Source organism: Eubalaena glacialis, chromosome 2 (assembly GCF_028564815.1).
Source record: "Eubalaena glacialis isolate mEubGla1 chromosome 2, mEubGla1.1.hap2.+ XY, whole genome shotgun sequence".
NCBI lineage: Eukaryota > Metazoa > Chordata > Mammalia > Artiodactyla > Balaenidae > Eubalaena > Eubalaena glacialis.
In genome coordinates, this window is record NC_083717.1 from 39,804,418 (window position 1) to 39,827,565 (window position 23,148).

Sequence of the window (23,148 nt, forward strand, 5' to 3'; positions counted from 1 at the left end):
GGGAGCCGCGGTACCTTGTGGGAAGGTCGACAGATGGCGGCGCCCGTAAGGCTGACTGTGTTAGGGGTGGCGAGGGGCTGGCGGCGGTTCGAGGGCCCCTGGACCCGTAGCCTGGGTTCTCGCAGCTTGGCCCTTGCGGCCGCACCCTCGAGCAGCGCGTCTCCATGGCGCTTGCTGGGCGCGTTGTGCCTGCAGCGGCCACCGCTGGTCTCGAAGCCGCTGACCCCATTGCAGGAAGAGATGAAGGCTCTGCTACAGCAGGTGGGATTGAGGTGCGGGTCGTCGCTTCTAGGTGCAGTTGGGGAAGCAGTAGAGGCACGCTGACTTGCGTTTGATCCCGATGCCGCCACCGATTAGTTTGTGTGACTTTGGGCAAGTTATTTCACTTCTCTGAGCTTCAGTATACTTACCTGCAAAATGGTGCCTACCTTACTGGGTTGTTGTGGTACGTAGTACGCGTTCAATAAAAGGTACTTCGCTTTCTTTGATCTTTTCTGTTGTTACCGTCGGCAACTCTTTGGAGATGCTCTCCTTTTTCAGTCAATATACTGGGGGTACGGTGGTGAACAAGAGGGATTCAGTCCTTATCATAGGTAGTTGACAGTTTAGAGAGGAGAAAGTCCTTGTTATGTGATGAGCATAAGGAAAAGGCAACGGGCACATCCGTAAGATGTCTGTGATAAAGTCTGTTTGTGTGAGGGGCAAGTGAAGAGACATGGGCAAAAACGGTGTAGTGGCTATGAGGGTCTTAAATCCCCATAGATAGTGATGAAAGGATATTATGTTTCCGCAGAACCTGAGACGTTTTTGTCTTGGCTACTGAGAGATAAAAACTTCACTTCTGTGCTTTTTACTTGGCTTATTACTCTGCAAACATTTTATTAATCGCTTTATAGATAATCATATAGGACCCACTTTGTACAGACACTGCTAAGTGCTAGGCATGCAGTGGTGAACGAGACAGACATAGCTCTGGTTCTCAGAGCACTTCAGTTTGGTGGAGGGGGCATCAGTCAGTAACCAAATAACCACGTGATTATGGAATTGAAGTCTCTGGTAAGTGTTGTAAAGGAAAACACAGGGTACTGTAATAGTGTTTAACAGGGACATTAATTTGATTTTAATGGGAGGTGTCACAGAATATCTTTCTTAAGAAAGTGATATTTAAAAAAAAAAAAAAGAAAGTGATATTTAAATTGAGATCTGAAGGATGAGTAGGAATCTCCCAGGAGAGCATGAGGGAAAACATTCTAGGAAGAAGGAATAGCATCTGTAAACTCCCTGAAGCAGGAAAGTTCATGGTGAGATTCTGATCAAAGACTGGCCTGACTGGAGGGAGGTAAGTGGGCAGGCAATGCCTGTCCTAGTCCTCTGTTCTTTGTGGCAGTCTTGACCTCCAAACACATTCTAATGTTTTAGCAGATATAACTCAAGCCCAAAGTGCAGGTGATCTTTTTTTCTCTGTTTTCTCTGTGGTGTTTTGGTTGTATGTCTGTTGGGTGGTAAACTTCTGAGTCTGTCAAGTGCACTGTAACTCTGTTTTATTTTGTTTTTTTTGTCCTTTTAATTTTCCCAGTTTGGGGTAGATTTTTGCTCTTTTAATTTTCCCAGATCGAGGTAGAGAGAAGCCTGTATTCAGACCATGAGCTTCATGCTTTGGATGAAGCCCAGCAACTGGCAAAGAAGAAAAGCGACCTTTATGGTGAAGAAGAAGATGAGAGGAATATATTGCTGTTACAGGATTTGGAAGACATGTGGGAGCAGAAATTCCTACAGTTCAGACCTGGAGCTCGAATAACAGGTTTGTGGTCTTTTCAGGCCAGTTAGAGGTAGAAAAGGGGGGTATTCTGGTTCCCAAACAAAGGATTCTTGCTTAACCCCTGCTTGTGATTTAAGTAACAAATAATTTCAAATGATAGAACTTCTTTCACGTGGGAGAAAAAGAAATTCTTTTCCCTGTTCCTCACATCCACCCTAATATAATTTTTTCAAGGTCTGTGTTATTTTTGAGTGGGATGTAAGGGTATTGGGATAGCCTTATCTGTCTCAGTTAAGCCTCAGGAATGTTATCTGGGTTTAACTCCTAGTTTGGGACTAAGAGTGGGGGAAATTAAGTGTTTCCCACTAGTTTCCTGTATTTTATCTGAAATCCCTCCCAAAGCAGGGGGTTGAGTTCTTTTATTCTTATTTCACGATAAAGACTGAAGAACAGAGAATGTAGGGGCTGGTTAAGTCGGTAACAGTGTCAAGACCAATGAAATAGTAGTGTCTGGGTATTGCTTCTTTTCCAAAGGCTCAAAGTACTTTGTGTTTGGCTTTTCAAAGGAGGAGTTCAGCTTTTGGTTTCTTCTTGTTAAATTTTAGTTTCCTCAAGATTGTGAGACTCTGTCCTGAGAGAGGTCAGGGTTAAAGAGACGGGTCGGGGTTCTAATTTGATTATAAGTTCTTTGAGGGCAGAGGTTGTGGCTCTACCTTAAAGGAGGACTCTAAAACTCTAATCTTCTTGGTTCTGGCAGAACACGGTCCTCTTGTCTCCTGTGACCCCCTCTTTTCTTCACAGAAGCCGATGTAAAGAATGACCGAACCTCACTGCACCGGAAGCTAGACAGGAACCTCATTCTGTTGATCAAAGAGAAGCTTGGAGACCAGGATGTTTGGATGCTGCCCCAGGCAGAGTGGCAGCCCGGGGAGACCCTCCGCCGAACAGCTGAACGAACCCTGGCCACACTCTCAGGTGAGTTCTCTGCCTCGCTCTAAACCCCGCAAGGCACACTTCAAACTCAGCCTGAGGATTTGCAGGCTGACTGTGGGCCTGGCTTTAAGGGTAGGAGGTTGGAAGGTTAATGGAAACTTTGATATTTATAAAATTTCAGCTAGAAAAAAATCTTAGATCAAGTGAGAGTCTTTGTGCCACTGAGATTTTTTTTTGTTTTTAATATTTATTTTGGCTGCGCCGGGTCTCAGTTGTGGCACGTGGGATCTTTAGTTGTGGCATGAGGGCTTCTTAGTTGCGGCATACAGACTTCTTAGTTGCAGCACGCATGTGGGACCTAGCTCCCTGACCAGGGATCGAACCCAGGCCCCCAGCGTTGGGAGCGGGGAGTCTTACCCACTGGACCACCAGCGAAGTCCCGGCACTGAGATTTTTAAATTTTATTTTTATTTTATTTCTTTTAAACTATTTTCTTTTCTTTTTTTTTATAAATAACACATTGGTTTTATTGATGGCAGAAGAAAAAATTCTTTCACTTGTAAAAGGTAGTTGCTTTATCTGACTCCATATTTTTTCCCATTCTTTGTGTGGGTTGATTTTTTTTTCCCCCTAAAATCTGTTTTTTCATTCTCCAAATAATAATATCCACAGTGGCTGCGTTTTATTCTAAAGGGAAAGTAGGAAGTCTAGTCACTGGCTTGTTTCTTCACAAAGACTCTTGTCATACTCGTTCTGAGCCCGGGGAGGTTGGTAAAGCTGCTGGGTTGGCTGAGTGGATCGTCCTGGCTGGCCATCATCTCCTCTACAAGACTCAAGAGTTTGGCTGTAGATGCTGTCTTCCTCCCATCTCCCTATTTGAATGGGCCTGATGTTGTTTAGAAGCGGCTTCTTCATAGTTCCTGTACTCAATGAATTAACAACTGCTGTCATACCTGAAGGATGGAGAGTTTCCGCTTCTGATCACTAAAACTTGTCTTCCCAACAGAGTGCAAAACATTCACCTCCTGGTTTCTACAGTTTTGCATTCTCCATAGGAATAGGTGATTCTAGTACTTTTTTTTGGTTTAATTGGCCCAGATCTTCTTTGGGGCCCAGTATTGTAAAAAATTTTGTCATTATAGGGTGTAGCTATGAGGGGTCCTGTTGGCTTAATAGGTCCTACTCGCCTTCCCTTCAGGCATTTCTGTCTCTCCACTCAACACCAGTGATACTATTCGTTCCAGTGGGATTCTGGTAATTAATACTTACATTGAAAGGTGCTTCAGTTTTTACGACACTGAAAGCTTCATTATTTATTGTTTATGGTTTCTCGTCATAAAAATGATCAGGATTAGCTGTTTGGTTTTCTCTCATTTTTAAAAAAATTAATTAATTAATTAATTTTTTGGCTGCGTTGGGTCTTCGTTGCTGTGCGTGGGCTTTCTCTAGTTGTGGTGAGCGGGGGCTACTCTTCATTGTGGTGTGCGGGCTTCTCACTGCGGTGGCTCCTCTTGTTGTGGAGCACGGGCTCTAGGCACGCGGGCTCAGCAGTTGTGGCACGCGGGCTCAGTAGTTGTGGCACATGGGCTTAGTTGCTCTGCAGCATGTGGGATCTTCCCAGACCAGGGCTCGAACCTGTGTCCCCTGCATTGGCAGGCGGATTCTTAACCACTATGCCACCAGGGAAGTCCCTGGTTTTCTCTTTTCCTACATTTTTGATTCTTATAATTTATGGATTCTTCAGGAAGTGGATTTTTTTTGTGTGTGTGCCTCTGCATAGTATGAATCTTTTGCTTTGCACAGTTACTCCCCTTCCCTTTTTTTTTTTTAAGCAGCATTGTTGTGCTAAGAACTTAGAGGATATGGAATTTCTTTAGTTCTGTCGCATCTAGAATATGGTCTGTCCACACTTGATTTTCTCCTCAGCTCATACTTCAGATCCTGAAGAAGTACTCAGTTTTGCAGAACCTGTTTCTAGGTAACCCACTGCCTTCTAAAATTGACTTTGAATTTTGGGTCTCTTTGAAAATGAGATTTTTCATTTCTTGGCCATCTGGTATCATCTTGAGGAAGATACCTTGGTTGGTTATCATCTTTTGCTCCATTTTGTTCAGTATTTGACAATCTGTGTTATCCCTGACAGACCTGTGATTTAGGTTCTACCCCAGAGCCCAGTGCAGAGGCAGCCAACTGAAAAACACCCAGACTTTCTATGAAAGAGGCTTGTTTGTTTAACATAAAGCATCGGCCTGGGGGAACAGGCATCCAATTCAGCACACATCTAGGGGCCTGTGGAAGTATCCTGCGGGGACAGAGACTGGCAGATGCCGTCCCTGTGCTCTCCCTCACCCCCACAGAGATTTTAAGATTTATTACATTTAAAATTATGCTCCTGCCAATCTCTTAGCCTGCTTCTCTTTTTGTCCTTGCAGGCTTGCTTATTGGCATCACCACTTACCCATTCACCCAACTAGAAACCTCAGAGTTATCCTTGACCTCATTCCAACATCCATAAGTTCTTGAGTCCTATCTGGTCTGTTCTAAATAGTCCCCTCTTTATTCCTGCAGCTTTTCTGGGAGCCTTTTCACTTCTCACTAGTCCAGATTTTCTCAGCCTTGGCACTGTTGAAATTTGAGGCGGGATAATTCTTTGTGGGGGCTTCTGTGCCTTGTAGGATGTTTAGCAACATCTCTGGCCTCTACCTGCTAGATGCCAGTAGCACTAACCCATCCACACTCCCACTAGTGTGACAACCAAAAATGTCTCTCGACACTGCCAGACATTACGTGGAGAGTGGAATCACAGTGGTTGAGAACCGCTACACTGGACTATTGAGGTAGATGCCAAGTGAGTTCCCCCTTGCTTTTGTGTTGTCCTCTTCAGTGCTGCCAGAATGAGCCTTCTAAAATACAAATCCCTTGTCACTTCTCTGCCTCAAATTCTTGAAAGATTCCCCATAAAAGCAGACTTTCAAGCAGGGCCTACAAATCCTTTTTGCTTTGGTCCCGAGCTCATCAATCTTCCATCTTGCCACTCATTAATGTATATTCCAAGTTCTAACCTAGCAAACCTTTTGCATCCCGTGAATAATGTGGTTTTTCATACATCCCTGTTTTGGAACCTGCTGGTCCCTGACTGGAATGCTTTACTCCTCCCTAGTCTGACTGCGCAGTACATCCTACCTTCTGTGGTGGAACCTTCTGGGTAGAGAGAGCTACTCCTCCCTCTAGGCTCCCATAGCACTTGTGTGTGCCCTTACTCAGTTTATACAGCAATTTACTCTCTGCCTACCATTTGCTGGACACTCTCCAGGCAGTGGGGTCACAGTGATGAAGAGAACGCTACCTGTGCTTCCTGGGAGCTTATGTCCTAGTGGAGAAGACGCTCTTCATGTATTCCATTGCCGTTTAATTGTTTATTAACACGTTGTCGCACCCCAGCCAGAATTCTGACTCCCTTGAAAATACAGATACTATCTATTCCTCTCAGTCATCCCAGCTCTCAGCAAAGTATCTGGCACATAGTAGGTACTTGCTGAATGTTTATTGAGTAAATGATCTGGTTGTATAAGTGCACAGCCACTTTTCTGGCTCTGCCACCAGCGTAAGTACCTGCTAGCGAAACATCAGCAGCCAGTGTGCACCCCCTTGATCCTTTCCCGAGAGCGACCTGTGTGGCCTGCAGGAGAGGGAGCAAGACAGAATGGAATGGGAGGGGCCTTTGCTGCGTTCTCGGTTTCCTTAGCCATCACACAAGAGTTGGCAGCTGGGTTTCTTGCCAGGATCATTGGACTCAGATGCTTAGCTTCCCTCGGTCAGTTGTTCATGTTCACGACTGGTGCTCAGCTCCACCTGCTGTGCACCACGTGGAAAGGGGCTCCCCTTGGCACCACGCTTTTCTCCTTTGAACATTCCCGTTGCCATAAATAAGTGTGAAAGGATATATTAGTATTTTATAGGTGCATATAAAATGAAATATGTTGATTTATTTCAAATTCATTAAAATCGTAAATAAAATAATTAAAATGGCAAAGAAAAGCTCAAGTGGTATAAAAGTATAAATATAAAACGGTCAAAGTCTATTCCTTTCCTCCCCTTTGGTGCACTTCCCGAGTAGTTCTGCAAGATGGAATTCCTAGAGGTGGAATTAATGGTCAAGGATGGACACATTTATGTTTTTGATAGGTGCCACCCAAGTTCCTGCAGAACGTACATAGCATGTGACATTTTCAGGAGTGGGGTATAGGAGTGCCTGTTTGTCTAGACCTCACCAACATGTGAAATAGTCTCTCTTTAAAATTTTTGCCTGTCCAATCAGTAAAAAAAATTGATCTCTTTTGGATTAGCAGTTTCCTGATTGCTAATTGATCATCTTTTCATATGTTCATATGTTTCATGTGGCTATTTGTATTTCTTCTTCTGTGAACCGCCTGTTCAGATTCTTTGCTCATGTTTGTAATGAACTGTTTTTTTTCTTTTTGATTTAATTACATTTAATCCATTTTCCCAGATTATAGAAAAGTAATATGTATTCATTGAATTAAGTGCAAAATACAGAAAAGTATAAAGAAACATGCCAGTATAATTCCACCACCCACAGATCCCCACTGCTGACATTTTGTATCGTAGGTGATTTCACATCATACATGAATTCCTCATCTAATGCTGATGCTGTTGTTATTGTTTGCAATATTGAGAAAAGCAATTCATTGTATATGGTGAAAAAATATCAAACAGTGTCTGGTAAATGTAGTTCTAAAGAAGTAATAAGTAATTTTCCCATCTTAGAGGCAATCACCATGAACACTTTGTGTATCCTTTTAGAAACTGCAAGCACATACATATTTTATCTGTTCCTTTTTTCCACACAGTGGGATATACATGGTTACATACCTTCCTTTCTCTTCTTAGGCACAGCTTTTAAGCATATCTCTATATCAGCAGGTGAAGACATATCTTACACTTTCAGCGCCAGTGTAATATTTCATACATGTATGTACTGCAGTTTGTTTAACCAGTGTATTGCTTTTACAAACAAAGGTGCAGTGAACATCTGTGTACACTCCACTGTGCTCACATGGGCAAATAACTATATCCAGGAGGATGAATTCTAGAAGCAGATGTGCTAAATCAAAGGGTTTATATAATTAAAATTGGTATCTCTCGCCAAATATAGCAGTTGTACTAATTACACTCCCACAGTATGTTTGAGAGATCTCAGTTTTCCCTTATCCTTGACAAGCAGTGTACAGCTCAAAGTTTTTGTTTTTAAATTTAATTTAATTTAATTAATTTACTTATTTTTTTTATTGGGGTATAATTGTTTTACAATGTTGTGTTAGTTTCTGCTGTACAGCGAAGTGGAGTTCCCTGTGCTACACAGCAGATTCTCATTAGTTGTCTATTTTATACATATTAGTGTATATATATGTCAGTCCCAATCTTCCAATTCATCCCACTCCCCCTTTCTCCCCTCAGTGTCCATACGTTTGTTCTCTACATCTGTGTCTCTATCTCTGCCTTGCAAACTGGTTCATCTGTACCATTTTTCTAGATTCCACATATATGTGTTAACATATGATATTTGTTTTTCTCTTTCTGGCTTATTTCACTCTGTATGACAGTCTCTAGGTCCATCCACGTCTCTACAAATGACCCAATTTCGTTCCTTTTAATGGCTGAGTAATATTCCATTGTATGTATGTACTACACCTTCTTTATCCATTTGCCTGTCAGTGGACATTTAGGTTGCTTCCATGACCTGGCTATTGTAAAGAGTGCTGCAATGAATATTGGGGTGCATGTGTCTTTTTGAATTGTGGTTTTCTCTGGGTATACGCCCAGTAGTGGGATTGCTGGGTCATATGGTAATTCTATTTTTAGTTTTTTAAGGAACCTCCATACTGTTCTCCATAGTGGCTGTATCAATTTACATTCCCACCAACAGTGCAAGAGGGTTCCCTTTTCTCCACACCCTCTCCGGCATTTATTGTTTGTAGATTTTTTGATGATGGCCATTCTAACCCGTGTGAGGTGATACCTCATTGTAGTTTTGATTTGCATTTCTCTAATTGTTAGTGATGTTGCAGCTCAAAGTTTTTGAACTTCAGTAATATGATGTGTTTTACACATCAAATAGAAAATAAATTTGTACAAATAGAAATAAATTTGTATTTCTTGAATTATCAATAAGATTGAGCATCTTTTTATTTTTTTAATTAATTAATTAATTTATTTATTTATTTTTGGCTGTGTTGGGTCTTCGTTTCTGTGCGAGGGCCTTCTCCAGTTGCGGCGAGCGGGGGCCAGTCTTCATCGCGGTGCGCGGGCCTCTCACCGTCGTGGCCTCTCCCGTTGCGGAGCACAGGCTCCATATGCGCAGGCTCAGCAGTCGTGGCTCACGGGCCCAGCTGCTCCGCGGCACGTGGGATTCTCCCAGACCAGGGCTCGAACCCGTGTCCCCTGCATTGGCAGGCAGATTCCTAACCACTGCGCCACCAGGGAAGCCCCTGAGCATCTTTTTATGAGTTTATAGTTCATTGATAATTATTTTCATGTGAACTTCTTGTTCATATGCATGCTTCATTTTTCTTTTAGAGTTGTTTTTTTCCTCATTGATTTCTAAGTACTACTTATACCTTAAGATATTCCTTTGTTGAATGTGTTGAAAATATTTTTCCTAGTTTGTCATTTTGTCTGTGACTTTTGTATGCTTCGTTTTTCCTTGCAGAAAGATTTTAATTTTTATGTAGATAAATATTTTTTCTGTTTTGGATTTTTGAATTTTGTGTCTTGGTTAGGACTTCCCCTCTCAAAAATGATACAGAAAATATCCCATTTTTTTTTTTATAGTACTCTTATGGTTTCTTTTTTCTTTGTGAAAAATTTTTAAATACAGAAAAATTCAGAAAATATTAAACATCCATGAAACCATCAATCCAGAATGAACAAACCATTTATGAAAATTTTAACTTACTGTTAAATCTTTGACCTGTATGGTGTCAATTTTGATGTGAGGAGTGAGGTTGGGATCCAGCTTTATTTTTTCCTTTTAGCTAGTCCATTCTCCCAATGCCATTTAGTAATTAATCCCATCATTTTCCCATCCTTTGAAATGCTGGGTTGGGGTTATTAACCCATTGTTGTAGATTGCAGATGTTGTCTGTCCATCTGTCTTTGCCTTTTAACTTTCATTTTCACCCTGCAGCAGTCAGATTGGGTCCTTTTTATACTTTCCACATGACATTGCGTTTAAAAGCCTGACGAACTTTGCTTTACAGATACCAAGTGTCTTGGTCCTTCATCAACAGATGGTGACAGGGCTGAGTCTAGAAGCTCGGTGCTCTGACTCCCAGGTAGTGATATTTGGGCTGCATTGCTGACTTCAGTCTGAGAGCAGTAGCTTGGCATGAGGAATGGACCCAGTGAATCTGGAGCCTATGGGCCAGGAGCCTTTGGATGGAGAGGAGACAAGAGTCTTCAGGAATGACCCTAGTTCTCACTCTCAGGGATTACTTTTACCTCAGGCTGGAAGTGGCTCTCACAGAGACCCCCAATGATTTCGGGCGCCATAGTAAACAGGTGGGTGTATCCTCATCTTCCGATTCTGTTCCCCCCTTCTCAGAGAACAACATGGAAGCCAAGTTCCTGGGAAATGCACCCTGTGGCCACTACAAGTTCAAGTTCCCCCAGGCAATGCGGAAAGAGAGCAGCCTCGGGGCCAAAATATTCTTCTTCAAAGCACTGCTGCTAAGTGGAGACTTTTTCGAGGCTGGGAAGAAGGGCCATCATGTGTGGGTCAGTAAGGAGGAACTGGGTGACTATTTGAAACCAAAATACCTGGCCCAGGTTAGGAGGTTTCTCTTGGACCTCTGATGGACAATGCTCAGACAGGTCTGCAATCGGGCCTCAAGGACGTTGCGTTGCCTCTTCTCTGCAGGGAATATCAAGCAGCAAACTAAATTCTGAGAAATAAACAAGTTTTTCATTGTGTGGGTCTCTGTTGATTTGTTCTTTGAGGACTACTGGCTTCTTTCTGTCAAGAGAGAACCGTCTCTTAGGCTGCCTTTCCCTTTTTTCCCATGCTCATAATTGAGTAGTATTGCATTACTTTGTAGTGAATCAACTGGCTTCATGGACCCAGGAAGAAAGAACGGAAGGAAGTGAATCAGCCTTCTAAAAGCCTTGAGTTCTGTGAAAGCTTTTAGGCCCCTGAAAAAAAAAGCCTACTGCTATGTAGTTTCTTAGTCATTTTCTGTTTTGTATTTCTCTCCCTTTCTACTTGATATGAGAATGTATCAATCTAGCCTAGGAAATGATTCCTTCCTTGTTTGCTTTGCTTTGCTTTCCTTTCCTTCCCTTCCCTTCCCTTCCCTTTCCCTTCCTCCCTCCTTCTCTCCCTTCCTATTTTCATTCATTCTTTTTTTTTTTTAAAGCATTTTATATTTAAACAGAATATAATCACTTCTTACATGTTTTGAAACAGTCATGTGAAATAAGCAGGGTCAGCCTGTTACCTCCCATTTTAGAAAAGGTAGGTGGGTGTCGTGGCCAGGTGTGATTGGTTGAGAGTCTTACTGCAGGTCACTGATGGTGCAGGAGGAGACTGCTGATCTCGTGCCTCTGGGTTGGGGCTCTTGACCCCTCACCAGATTGCTTGGGTCACCGCTGGGCCTGGTGCCTGGCACAATGGAGGGCACTCAGTGAGCATTTGCTAAAATGAGGGGAAGGGAGGGAGGGTCTCAGGCATGCTTCTTTCTGCCCAGAATAGTGGTTCCAGTAGCAAGACTGCAGTCCTGGATCCTATCAAACTAACTGGTTTCCTCTCAGAAGGCCTTCTGGGTTAAACAGTCTGGCCCCTAGCAAATTAATTGTACCCGAGAGGGAGTCCTTGGAACCTTTGATTTATAACCAGTTGGCAGAAGCACAAGTGACCACTTGGACTTGTGGTTGACACCTAAGGGGGGGAGAGGAGGAGTTTGGTAGGATGGAGCCCTTAACCTGTGGGAGCCAATGCTTTCTTCAGGTAGATAGTGTCAAAATTGAGTTGAATTGTAGGACATCTAGCTGGTGTCAGAGAATTGCTTGGTGTGGAGTTGATACCAGAATCTTAATGGCCATTCATAAGATGGTCTGTTTTGTTACAGGGTTGTTTCTTTAAAGGGAAATAACATATATAAAATTGGTAAGTAGAGAAGTGGTGTCCGGATAACCTGGAATTAGGTTGCTTCCTGTGAGGTTTTCCCCAGACTTTAATATTTTGAAGTGATCAGGGACAGGATAGAATACCTTAAGAAAAAAGCTGAAAATTGTGTAGAAGTGACTTTCTTTATTGCAAGTAGAGGCTAGTTTAGTAGCTTCAAGACTCACCACTAGCTTTTCCACTATGTTAGGCTGTCTGGGGGAACTGAGTGGAAAGGAAGACCACTCCCCACCCCCGCAATCCTGCTTTGTTTTACAAAACTGATGAAGAAGGCCCTGTCCTGGATCACATTTTTGATTTTGATGGAACTAGTCTCTGCTAGGACCTGCATCTCAAAGACCTTACATCTCAGGAAGAAAAAAACCCTAGGATTTAAGGCTGCAAGGGACCAGTGTACGTGCCAGTGGAGGTTTAACTGTGTTAGCATCATGTGGGGCTAGATTCTGTTTTGTTGGCGCCCTGGCTACAAAATTCTGGAGGTTTTGAGTGGTCTGCCCCAATCCCCTTTCCCCAGAAGCCCTGTTATTTAGGGAGTGTGATTTTGCAGAATCCAAGTGTTTTTTGGCATTATAGTAGAAATGACCGTATATGCTGAGTGCCAACCTGAATTGTCCATTGGCTGCCAAGCATAACCAAAAAACTGTTTCTAGTGTGTCCTTGGGGGAAAGGTTGCCATGGAACAAAGTAAAAGGTGATGATCTCTGTATTTTAAGGGATGTCCTTAAAGAAAACAGTGAGAGGAGGAAGGAATATTGTGTGTGATGTGGGTGTTAGGAGTTGCAATTTGAGGTGTGTTTGTGTGCTCTAAGAAGAGAAATGCTGCTTGTGTGTGTGTGTGTGTGTATGTGTGTGTGTGTGTGTATCTGTGTGTATAACCTGAAAAACAGACCACCTCACTAGAAGTCTTCTCCAGAAGTTTAGCCCTCACCTGGTCATTTTCTTCCCCAATGATTTCCAGTCATTTGTTTTTCCCCTTTGCGGGGACTATGGAGAAAATATCATTTTTATAAACCTGTTTTCCTCAAGAGTCACCTCCTGCTGGGCCATTTCTGCACCTTGAACATGCCTCTACACATAGCACTTGATAGGACAATGGTCTGGCTCCCACACCTAACTGAACTTCCAAATCCTAGGGCAGGGCCTGCCTCACAGCCATACTAAGACATATTCAAGTGAATCAGCTACTTTCCCTGTGAGCGCTGAACTTGGAAATCAGAAAACCTGGGTTTGAATTTGTTTTATGACCTTAGGCAAATTACACCTACTGTCACTATTTACAACAGTGGAATGACCCCTGAGTGCCAGGTACTGGGCTGGAGCCTGTACCTACAACGTACATTTCTATTTAAACCAGCAGGGCAAGCATTGTTATTCCTATTTTATAGATGAGAAAATAAACTCAAAGAGGTTAGTGAACTTGCTTAGAGTTACTCTGTAGTAATTTGAACCCAGATCTGTGTACAAAACTAGCTCTTAACCTTTCTTAATTTTTGTCATCTGTAAGATGAAGATGATACTGTTTTTCAGGTAATGTGATAATTTATGTAAAAGTACTTAGCACCATGCATGGCTTATTATAAACACTCAGTAAATGTTTCCCTCCTTCCGACATACTTAGGCTGCTAAATTCTCCGGAGTTCAGCTGTATCATCTTTAGCTTTTGCAACTCCCATTCTCACCTTTTCCAGGTTATACATGTGACAGCCAAGCATTTCTGACCTATTTGGAGAGGAACATGGGTAATTTGGACATTGATGGATTCCATCAGCCCATCTCAGAGTGAGTGGATGGCAGGTCAGTCCCATAACCACATCCATCTGGCTGGGCATGATTCACACCCTGGGCCAGGAAATCCAGAGCTACTGTTAGGTACAGGCTTGGGGGCACTAAAACCAGAATGGACTGGCTGGCCCATTCCATTACCCCAGCAGGGGGAAAAGGAGCACAGTGGAAGGGCCAGCAACCCAATTATTAAGAGCTCACAGGTTGCTAAGCTGCAAGCACACACTGCAAGTTAAAGCCTGTTTGCCTGGAATCTTAGGGCAGCCTCGGGCCCCCACCCTTCTCTGCTTTATTTCCTAGAAGCCTGGATTATAGCCAGTCACTTCAGGCCATCAGTCACTTCCCTCCTGCCTTGGAATGTCAGTGCTTAAACCACAGGACATGAAGGAGGAAACTGTTCTTGTCCTTGCTTCCAGATGTATCCAGAATAGGTGCCTCTGTAAAGACTCGGGTGGGTCCAGACAGTGAGTCACTGCTGCAGCTGAGGGGCTGGCACTGGGAGGGGAGGCCATTACTAGCCCACAGCGAGGAACGCACACACACACTCTCTCTCTCTCTCTCTCTCTCTCCCTCTCTCTCTCCTCTATCCCTCCCTCGCCCCCCTGCCCCAAGCCATCCTCAAATGGGCCAGGGGAGCCAGCAACATGTTTTGTTCAGAGGGTTTCACAGTACGGGCACACCATTGATCATTGAAAAAATCAGATACCCAGGCCTCAGGTAGCTGCTGAGTGGCTGAAGAAGGGATGGAGATGGGGGCGGGGAAAGAGCCCCAGTTTCTCTTTGGGCCCAGGAGGGAGAAAATGGCCCTAATACAGTTAGATGAGGACCATTGAGAGTAGGGCTCTTTGAGGATGACAGGACTGGTAGTTAAACTTGAGAACACCCTGGGACTAGGGTCTTTGGGAGGACACGTAAGGAAGCCTTGGGGTGGCAGAGCTGAGAAGAGGGGAGGGTACGCCCCCAGAATAAGAAGACGGCTGGAGGCGGAGGGGGTAAGGTGGGGCTTCAGGACGGGTAGGATGGTCTCTTATGCACGGGCACCACAAGGTGGCAGGATTTGCCTGACAACCACTTTGTCCCCTGCAGCCTCACCAGGCCTGGCCCTAGGCCGCTGCCTTGGAGAGGCTTCTTTTCCCAGGCTCCGCAGAGCCTTCGGTACCCGGTCCTCTGGGGTAAGACATGCACTGGCCAGGACAGATGCCGGGGGTGTTTGCATACTCTGCTTCTCTTGATTCTCGTGTTAGCCCTCTGTAGCAGCTTTTACTTTCACCGTGTTTTGATCAGCAGACAAGCTTGGGGAGGTGAGGGGACTCTGTGAAGGTCCCATAGCCAGCGTGCAGTGGAGCCAGGATTTGAACCCAGTGCTGTGTGATTCTAAAGCCACCACTGCCCCATGCTGCCTGGACGATTACCTTTGTGTCAGAATTCCCACACCTGTTATAAAGGGGCAACCTATCGCAGGCCCATGGACCCCTGGAAAGGCCTGAACGGGGGCAATTTGGGAGAACATGAAGAGGATTTGGAGTGGAGAACAATTGAGACTAAAGAGATTGAAGTTGTTGAACTTGGAGAAGAGAAGGATGAGAGTCATGGTCTTCAGGTGTGTATATTACTTATACAGGACACTAAGCTTGAAGTGCAGCATGTGGAATTTTGGGAAATTACAACATGGGAAGAATTCCTTGACATTTAAGATTATTAAACATTAAAGTGAGTTCCTGAGACATTCCAGTCACCATTCAACAAATGTGTGTGGAGGAGGTGCTTTGACTGCCAAGCGCTGGGGATAAAATGGTGATCAAAATTCTCCCGGCCGATGTCCTTCTGACAGTTTAGTGCTGAGGATGGGGGCAGGAGACAGACCCGTCGACCAGCAGATAGAGCTGTGCCGTGGGAGGACATGTGCTGTGCACCCAGCGCGGTCAGTCGGGGGCTCAGAGAACACCTCCTGGACAGACAAGGCTAAGCTGAGACCAGAAGGATGAGAAGGAGTGAGCCGGGGAGGAGCGGGGAGGGAGCGCCTGCCCGCAGAGGTCTGAAAGAAGTTCTGTGGGGCTGGAGTGCGGCACATGTGGGAGTTATTTTACAGTGTTTTACATTCTTAACTGTCCAGTACAGCTCAGGAGTTGTTTTGTCCAAAGGCAAATGAGTCCCATGATCTCTTATTACAGTGGAGCCATATCTTACCTGGGAGCTGAGTTCTAAAGTCAGTGCATAGGGAATTCCCTGGCAGTCCAGTGGTTAGGACTCAGTGCTTTCATTGCTGTGGACCCGGGTTCAATCCCTGGTCGAGGAACTAAGATCTTGCAAGCGGCAAGGCGCGGCCAACGAAACAAAACAAACAACAAATAAAGTCAGTGCATACGTCACAAATCATGTACAGTTAAAGCTACCATTGAACTGTCCCTTAGAAAGGTGTCACATATATGACTGACACAGGTCTGTTGGGGGAATCCAACATGGCCAGTGTTTCACCCAGCGATGGAACCAATCATGGTTTATTTGGTTGAGCACAAGATTAACCAGTTGGCTTGTGTTTAGGGGCTATATTGTATAAAATACTAGGGTTTCCGTACCTGTCACTGAGGGGCAGTTGATTGCAGGTCCGTGTCCTCCCCGGAAAAGGCCCGTATTGCGGCAATTTGGGAGAATATGAAGGAGATTCAGAATGACACTCAGCATTGTGAGATGCTCACACAAAGATAGGCATTCGGGACACGATGGAGTTGCCTCACGCATCTCAGGCTCGTTCCAGAGCAGGAGCCCTGGGAGCAGTAAGCTCATCAATAGTGGATGGAAGTGCCTGCACTATTGGCAGATGATTGGTCTCCCCTTTAAAAGCCCCAGTATAATAGTTTGAGTTCATAGGAGTATGATGTGATTCTATGGATTCATTTGGTTCCCAGTTGTTTCTGTAGCTCCCAGTACACTCCCATCGGCAGGAGCTAATAACAAGCAATGAAGGTTATACCCAAATAACCAATATACCCAAAGGAGGCTTGGCCTCAAAGGTGACAAATTAACATTTTTTTTAAGGTGAGAGATTTGCATTTTAGGAAAGTTCTAAGTCAAGCCAGTGATGAGAGTGATTAAGTGATTAAAGTTGGGTAATTCTAGCCTCAGCCAATAAGAATAAGTGATGATTGTAGTAGTGAGTGTAGATTTTATGTATGACATACAAACCAACTGAAGGCAGGTCCCCAAACTTCATTGCACTGTGGCTGCGTCAACAAAATAAGAATTTAACTTTTTTTCTTTTCTTTTTTTTTAAGAATTTTATTTTTTAAGATGACTGCTTTGAAGCAGGTGACACTCATTTGGGTGGAAAAGTGTGTTTGCTAAAGACATATGTTTCTTTTAGTCACACCTCATATACAGCCTTCTCTGAACACCATCCTCATAGCCATTGTGTGTCCATAGGCGAGAATGAAAAGTTTTGATTACATCTCTGTCCCCAACGAAGACACGTGGCCCCATCGTCTCCCATGTCCATAGAGAACATCTCTGTGCACTTCCGTTCTCCCGTCCCCACTTCTCACCAGTCTCTCACACACACCCTTACACATCACATCACACACCTGTGAATTCACATCACACAGCTTTGAGCATGCACAGCACACATCCACCTCCTTGAACATTCACAGCATACACACCGCCCCCCCCACAAGAGCTTTAAATATTCTCATCACATATACACATACCCTTGAATGTTCACATCACACACAAACCCTTGGATGCTTGCTCCCATCACACATTTATACAAACCCCTGAAATCCATCTGGTACATATGTACCCTTGAACAGTCACACTGAAACACACACTGCACGTTCTGCAAGCACACGCCTTTGAAGCTGATGGCAGAATACACACGCAAATTCTTGCACGTTCACATCACACACAGACTCTTGAAGATTCACCTCACGTGCTGTTCGCTGTGGAGGTCATTTGCCTGTTGCTCTCAGATTTATTCCCTGCCCTTCCCCTGCTCTGCTCTGCAATATGTGTGTGTGTGTGTGTGTCTGTGTGTGTGTGTCTGTGTGTTGAGGGGGGTGCTGACCCCTGAAAATTACATTTTCCAAGCTTTCTTGCCACTGGATTCCAGTTGGGTTTGGCCAATAAGAGTTACCAGTGAGAGGTGGGAGGGTGAAGGGAGAAGCCAGGTATTTCTCCTCCTTCTTTGCTTGGGTGGCCTTCCCAGCGTCCCTCTGTGGTCCCGTCTCCCGCTAGCAGACTTATTCATGATTCCAGTTCCTGCAGGATGGCAAGGGTCCAGGCAGCACCGCCTCTTCGCTCTGTCCCTCCAGCTCTAGGGGTGGTGGTGGCTTCTACTCTTGCTAATCTCTGTGTTGCTTCATCATCCTCTGTTTTTGTTTTCCAGACTTTCCAACACTTCTGTAACTGGTTTTCTGTATTAAATTCCCTCTTCTGAACTACCTGGCATGGGTACTTTTCCCTAACTGGACCCTGACTTCTGCTTCTCTAACACCCACCCTTTAAAATATTCTCATCCCTGACCGACACTTTCCTCCAACTGTGCTCAGGTCTTTGTTGGTTGGAATCCTGGTACAGAGTAGGTGTTCAGTATTTGTTGAATGCATGAGTACAGTGCCTCCTTCACTGTTCCAGGATTTTTCTGGGACAGAGCTTGCTGGACCCCGGGACTAGATGGCTCAGGGGCACGTTCAGCCCTCTCTAGATGGACCACAAGCGATGACAGTGAGCGCAGCCTCATGAGGGTCCAGGCCATCTCAGACGGAGCCCATTTGGAGAACGGAGGGTAAATGGCCTTCAGCTGAGTCGTGGGAGCTTTCGTGGAGCCTCACGATTTTGCATCGCGGGGCCAGACGTGGTTTCAGAAGCAAGGGGACTCTCAATGCCTGAGATAAATAGGGAAGAATGGGAGTGTCTGTCCCTCACGACTTGGGTGCACCTGTGGTCTGAGCAATGCCCCCAAATCTAAATTCCTAGTCGTGAAACTGACTTGGGCAAGCTGTTCCTTATCTCAGCATTCTTGCTTATAGAATCACGAGGGACCATGACGCATCACTTATTCATGTTTATAAAATGTCTAAGGAACTATTTGGTCTTGAACAAGTAATATGCCCCCATGTGGGCCTCGGTTTTCTCATCTGCAGCCTTAGGAAGTTGGCTTCGCAATGCTGGTGGGTGTTGCCTTGGGTTGGTGATTGGTGGTCAGGGTGGGTCCCAGGCGGTACATAAGTCTTCCACAGGGAGGCGCCACACACAAAGACATACACAGCCCCAGACACTCCAGGCCAAAAGCTGTGCGGCCCACGGAGTCAGAAAGCCCACATTCCTCTTCCCCGGAGCCTCCCTGCATGCCAGTGCCTCTGCGTGGCCCTCTGCCTGTTACAAACTGAGTTATGGAAGGATAGGGTGAGGCAGAAGTCAACAATCATTAACACATTAGAATTACTATAGCTCATAGGATTAAACAGAAGCATGAAGAGGGTGTGGGCACTCAGGACAGGTAAAATTTGAAAGGGAAGACAGAGCCACGAGAGAAAAAGTATTAACACCAACATCCAAGCATTTTCACACATATTTGATTCAATTTAATATAGCTTTACTTCGAGCTGACTGATACGCTATATTCTCCCTGTAGTCCAGTGTCCTAAATTTTTGTGATTTTTACAGTGTGCTCGAGGAAAGCAGGGTTGTGTAGGTATCCCTAATTGACAGGTGCAGGGAACCAGGAGCTGGGGAAGTGGAGTGGCATGGCCCTTGCTACACACCTAGTAAGCGGCAGAGCTGGGAGTTAGATTGGGATCCTCATGAGCCATGAAGGATACCCCTGGGTACTGGAAACAGTCAGTAGGGTGGGCACCCGCCTCAGGGTGGTTTGGGTGATTCTGTCAGCTGTGACAGGGAGGCAGTGCTGGCCAGGTCACACATGGCAGCAGGTGAAGTGGGTGAGCCCCTCAAATCACCTGTGCTTCTACTTCCTCTCTTTACATTTGGGGTAACGAGACCTAGAGAGGGAGAGTCTCTTATCTCAGGCCTTATACAGAGCCAGAGGCAAAGGCAGGAGACCCAGGGAGTCCTGACTCCCACCCCCAGGCTTTTGCCCAGATGCCCTGTGCGGGAGCTGGGCTCCAGTGTGAGAGCTGGGGCCTGGCTCCAGTGTGAGAGCTGGGGCCTTCTGGAAGCCTCGGGAACTCCCCTCCAGCTCACAAACGCCAGGCTCTGAGGATCCAGCACGGCCCTGGGGAGAGCCTCTCCTCGGGCCCCTGGCAGGGCTCCTTGGCCCTCATAACCCCCACCCAGTAGAGCAGGGATTACTCAGCATACCAGGGTCTGTGGAGGTAGGGAGAGCTGGGCTCTTCGCACAACTTTCCCTGGGATTACAGGATAATGCACGTGAAGGAACATTCGCTCGTCCAAGTTTATGGGTTATGTGGAAATCAAACTGTAGTAATCTCCCCAGCCATCTGGTCTTGGCACCGCTAGCCAGGACCTCCCAGAGGTCTTCTCAGACCCCTGAGCAGGGCTGGGGCCAGGGCTGGATGTGCTTGTTGTACATGGGGCCAGGCAAGAATTTTCCAAGGGTCCTGGAAGGGTTTCTACCCCCAGTACCAGAGAGAGGAAGGCAGGGCAGGGCAGCTGTAGCTCAAGCAGGGATGTGGAAACCCATTCATTACCAATGCTGCTACATATGGACGGTCCACCTGCTCTTGTAATGAAAACTCAAACTTGCATTTTAGAAGGTCTCATTAGGCACATTTCTGGGGTTGGGATGGTGGGAGGAGAATTTTTCTCAAGATTAGATGCAAAGATCTCCCATCCTCCATAAGAAGTCTAGCCTAAGAGGTAGAGTGTGCTTTTGAAGCCCAGGCCTTTCCTGCCTCCAAGGAATGGGAAGTCAGGTTTTCTGTAGCTAGTAATTTGGGCTCTGCTTTCATGGCTGACAGAAAGCCCATAGCCCACTGAAGCTTTTGAGGGAGGAAGACAAGAGGTAGGGCAGTGTCATGTAGGGGAGAAGCATGTGGACTGTGGCTCCAGATGGCCAAGTTTGAACTCAGCTCTGCCCCCTGGTAGCTGTGTGATCTTGGGCAAGTCATTTGACCTCTCTGTGCCTCATCTGCAAAATGGGAATACACATGGAACATACCTTGTGGGGTAGCTGTGAGGATCAAATGAGTGTGTATATTAAAGCACTTAGAAGATTGCCTGGCACCAGGGTCCCTGAGTCCAGAGACTGTCCTGTGTGTGGGGTTGTGGCTGATATTTAGTCGGTGCCAGCGGTGTGCTTGTGAACAGGTTCTTGGAGGTGGTGGGCAGTGGGGAGAGAGTGCTGTTTTGTAGCATTTGCCAGTTTCCATGGTGTTAATACTCCCACCATGGCTGGTTTTGAGCCACCACTGTGGTGCCACTAAATGAGGGACTGGGAAGAGGTGCTCATAGTTGGCTCTCAGGAGTTGGTGTGATCTGGTTCCAGCACAGTTCTGGTCTAGTACTACTGGTGTGATAAGGCTGCTTAATAAATATTAAAATTTTTCATACTGGTTGGTAAATAGCCACTGCCTCAAGAGTTCTCCTACTGTTCCATTGACCCTGGCCCTCCCCTCATGATCCTCCCAGAGCTCCCACTGGTCCATTAACTAAAAGAGTTATGAGGACCCTGCTCCTGTGATTTGGTCAGTATCAGTTCTGATGGGTCAAGGATGTGCCAGACAAGTAGATAAATTATTTGGGTATCACAGGTCTGTAGACTAGTGTCAGGCCAGTAAGCTGAGTGACCATGGCTTGTGGACATGATGCCTAGCCCACCACTGTCGGCTATCTTGGGAGGCCCCATCCCCAGAGTGTTCCCCAGCACAGCCATAAGACAAAGATGGAGCCCTGCATCTATCTGGAGGTTGAACAGGGGCAATAGTGTACATCTCTGTTAATGTAGAGTTTGCACATGATTTGCTTCAATGATTTAAAAAATGTAATCACTATGACCTGCTTCTCCAGCTTGGAATGCAAATACCATCACATTTCTCTTATTCCTTCAGTTGATTGCTTGAACAATCTTTATTATTCGGAAGATCAGGGTCTCTCTTTTGAGGCTTCCTGCCCCTTGAATCGTTGGCTAAGTATGAAGGAGAAGACCTACTTCCAAATACCAGGCAGAAAGACAGCTAGAGTCTGACTAGTCCACTCCCTGGCTGTCTTGGTGGGTGGCTGCTGTGGTGCCCTCACTCAGGACTCCCAGCTTGACCTGTGTGCCAAGGTGGTTGGATCTGGTTGGAGCCAGGCAGGTAGCAGAAATGAGTGTGTTGAGTTGTGGGTGACAATAGAGAGTGGTGGCGTCTGTGGTGAAGTGGCATGTGCATTCCCCCAGCCAAATGTGGCCAAATGTGGGCCCTGTGTTGCCAGATTTTCTCATTTTTTCAAAAGAAAGAGGATATATGTGGGGTTTTATTTTTGAGGCATAATTTAAATACAATAAAATATATAAATCCTAATGATTTTTTACGTATGTATACATTTTACATATGTAACCACCATCCATATAGAGATATGGAACATTTCCATCTCTCAGAAAGTTCCGTTGTGCTTCTTTCTAAGTCAATAGCTACCCCTCCCTCCCCAAAGGTAACCACTGACCTCTATATCCATAAGTGAGCTATGTCTGATCTTGAACTTCTTATGATTAACATCTTACAGTATGTATTCTTTTGAGTCTGGCTTCTTTTGTTCAGTACAGTACTCTTGAGATTTTCCATCTGGCATGTTATCAGTAGTTCATTCCTTTTTATTGCTGAGTACTACCAAATACCACAATTTGTTTACCCATGTTCCCTTTGAGGGATATTTGGATTGTTTTTACTTCGTGGCTATTGTGAGTACAGGTGTTATGAGCCTTCATGTGTAAGTCTTTTTTCCTGGACATATGCACTCATTTATCTTGGGGATATATATATAGTATATATACTATATACTATATACACACATTGGAGTAGTATTGCTGGGCCATGGTATAAGTCTTTGAAACTTTATTAGACATGGACAGTTTTCCTTAGAGGTTATGTCAGTTTACATTCTCACCAGCAATGTGTGAGAGTTCTAGTGGCTCTATATCCTCACCAGCACTTTCAACCATTCTAGTGGGTGTGTAGTGGTGTCTCATTGTGGTTTCAATTTGTATATCCCAATGAATAATGACACTGAGTACCTTTACATATATCTATTGCCCATTCAGTATTTTCTTTTGTGGTGTTCCTTTTCAATTCCTTGTCCTCTTTTAAAAATTGGGGTGCCTTATTTATGTAATACATATGATATATATATAATAATATATATATACATATATATATTCTTTATTCTTTTTTTTTTTTTAAAGGTTTGCATTTTTTTTTAAAATTTATTTATTTATGGCTGTGTTGGGTCTTCGTTTCTGTGCGAGGGCTTTCCCTAGTTGTGGCAAGCGGGGGCCACTCTTCATCGCGGTGCGCGGGCCTCT

At 45.0% G+C, this 23,148-nt stretch overlaps 1 protein-coding gene and 1 pseudogene across 2 annotated transcripts; one reads left to right on the forward strand and one right to left on the reverse strand.

The window, feature by feature from the left end:
• The first annotated feature begins 23 nt into the window (after positions 1–23).
• On the forward strand, positions 24–10,682 carry MRPL46 (mitochondrial ribosomal protein L46). 2 transcript variants are annotated; one of them, XM_061181780.1, is made up of 4 exons: positions 24–261; positions 1,612–1,801; positions 2,561–2,734; positions 10,317–10,682. In XM_061181780.1, the coding sequence occupies exons 1-4, from the start codon at positions 34–36 to the stop codon at positions 10,565–10,567; spliced, it is 843 nt and encodes a 280-aa protein (XP_061037763.1). In that variant the 5' UTR covers positions 24–33; the 3' UTR covers positions 10,568–10,682. The 2 variants fall into 2 exon arrangements, with proteins under 2 accessions (XP_061037763.1, XP_061037764.1); XM_061181781.1 differs by having other exon boundaries at positions 68–272.
• Positions 3,404–10,264, reverse strand: LOC133085750 (tudor domain-containing protein 3-like; annotated as a pseudogene).
• Positions 10,683–23,148: the final 12,466 nt, after the last annotated feature.

Coding starts and splice junctions, on each gene's coding strand:
- MRPL46 (XM_061181780.1), top strand. CDS start 34: ATGGCGGCGCCCGTAAGGCTGACTGTGTTAGGGGTGGCGAGGGGCTGG. Junction 1,802..2,560: donor ACCTGGAGCTCGAATAACAG/GTTTGTGGTCTT, acceptor TTTTCTTCACAG/AAGCCGATGTAAAGAATGAC. Junction 2,735..10,316: donor AACCCTGGCCACACTCTCAG/GTGAGTTCTCTG, acceptor CCCCCTTCTCAG/AGAACAACATGGAAGCCAAG.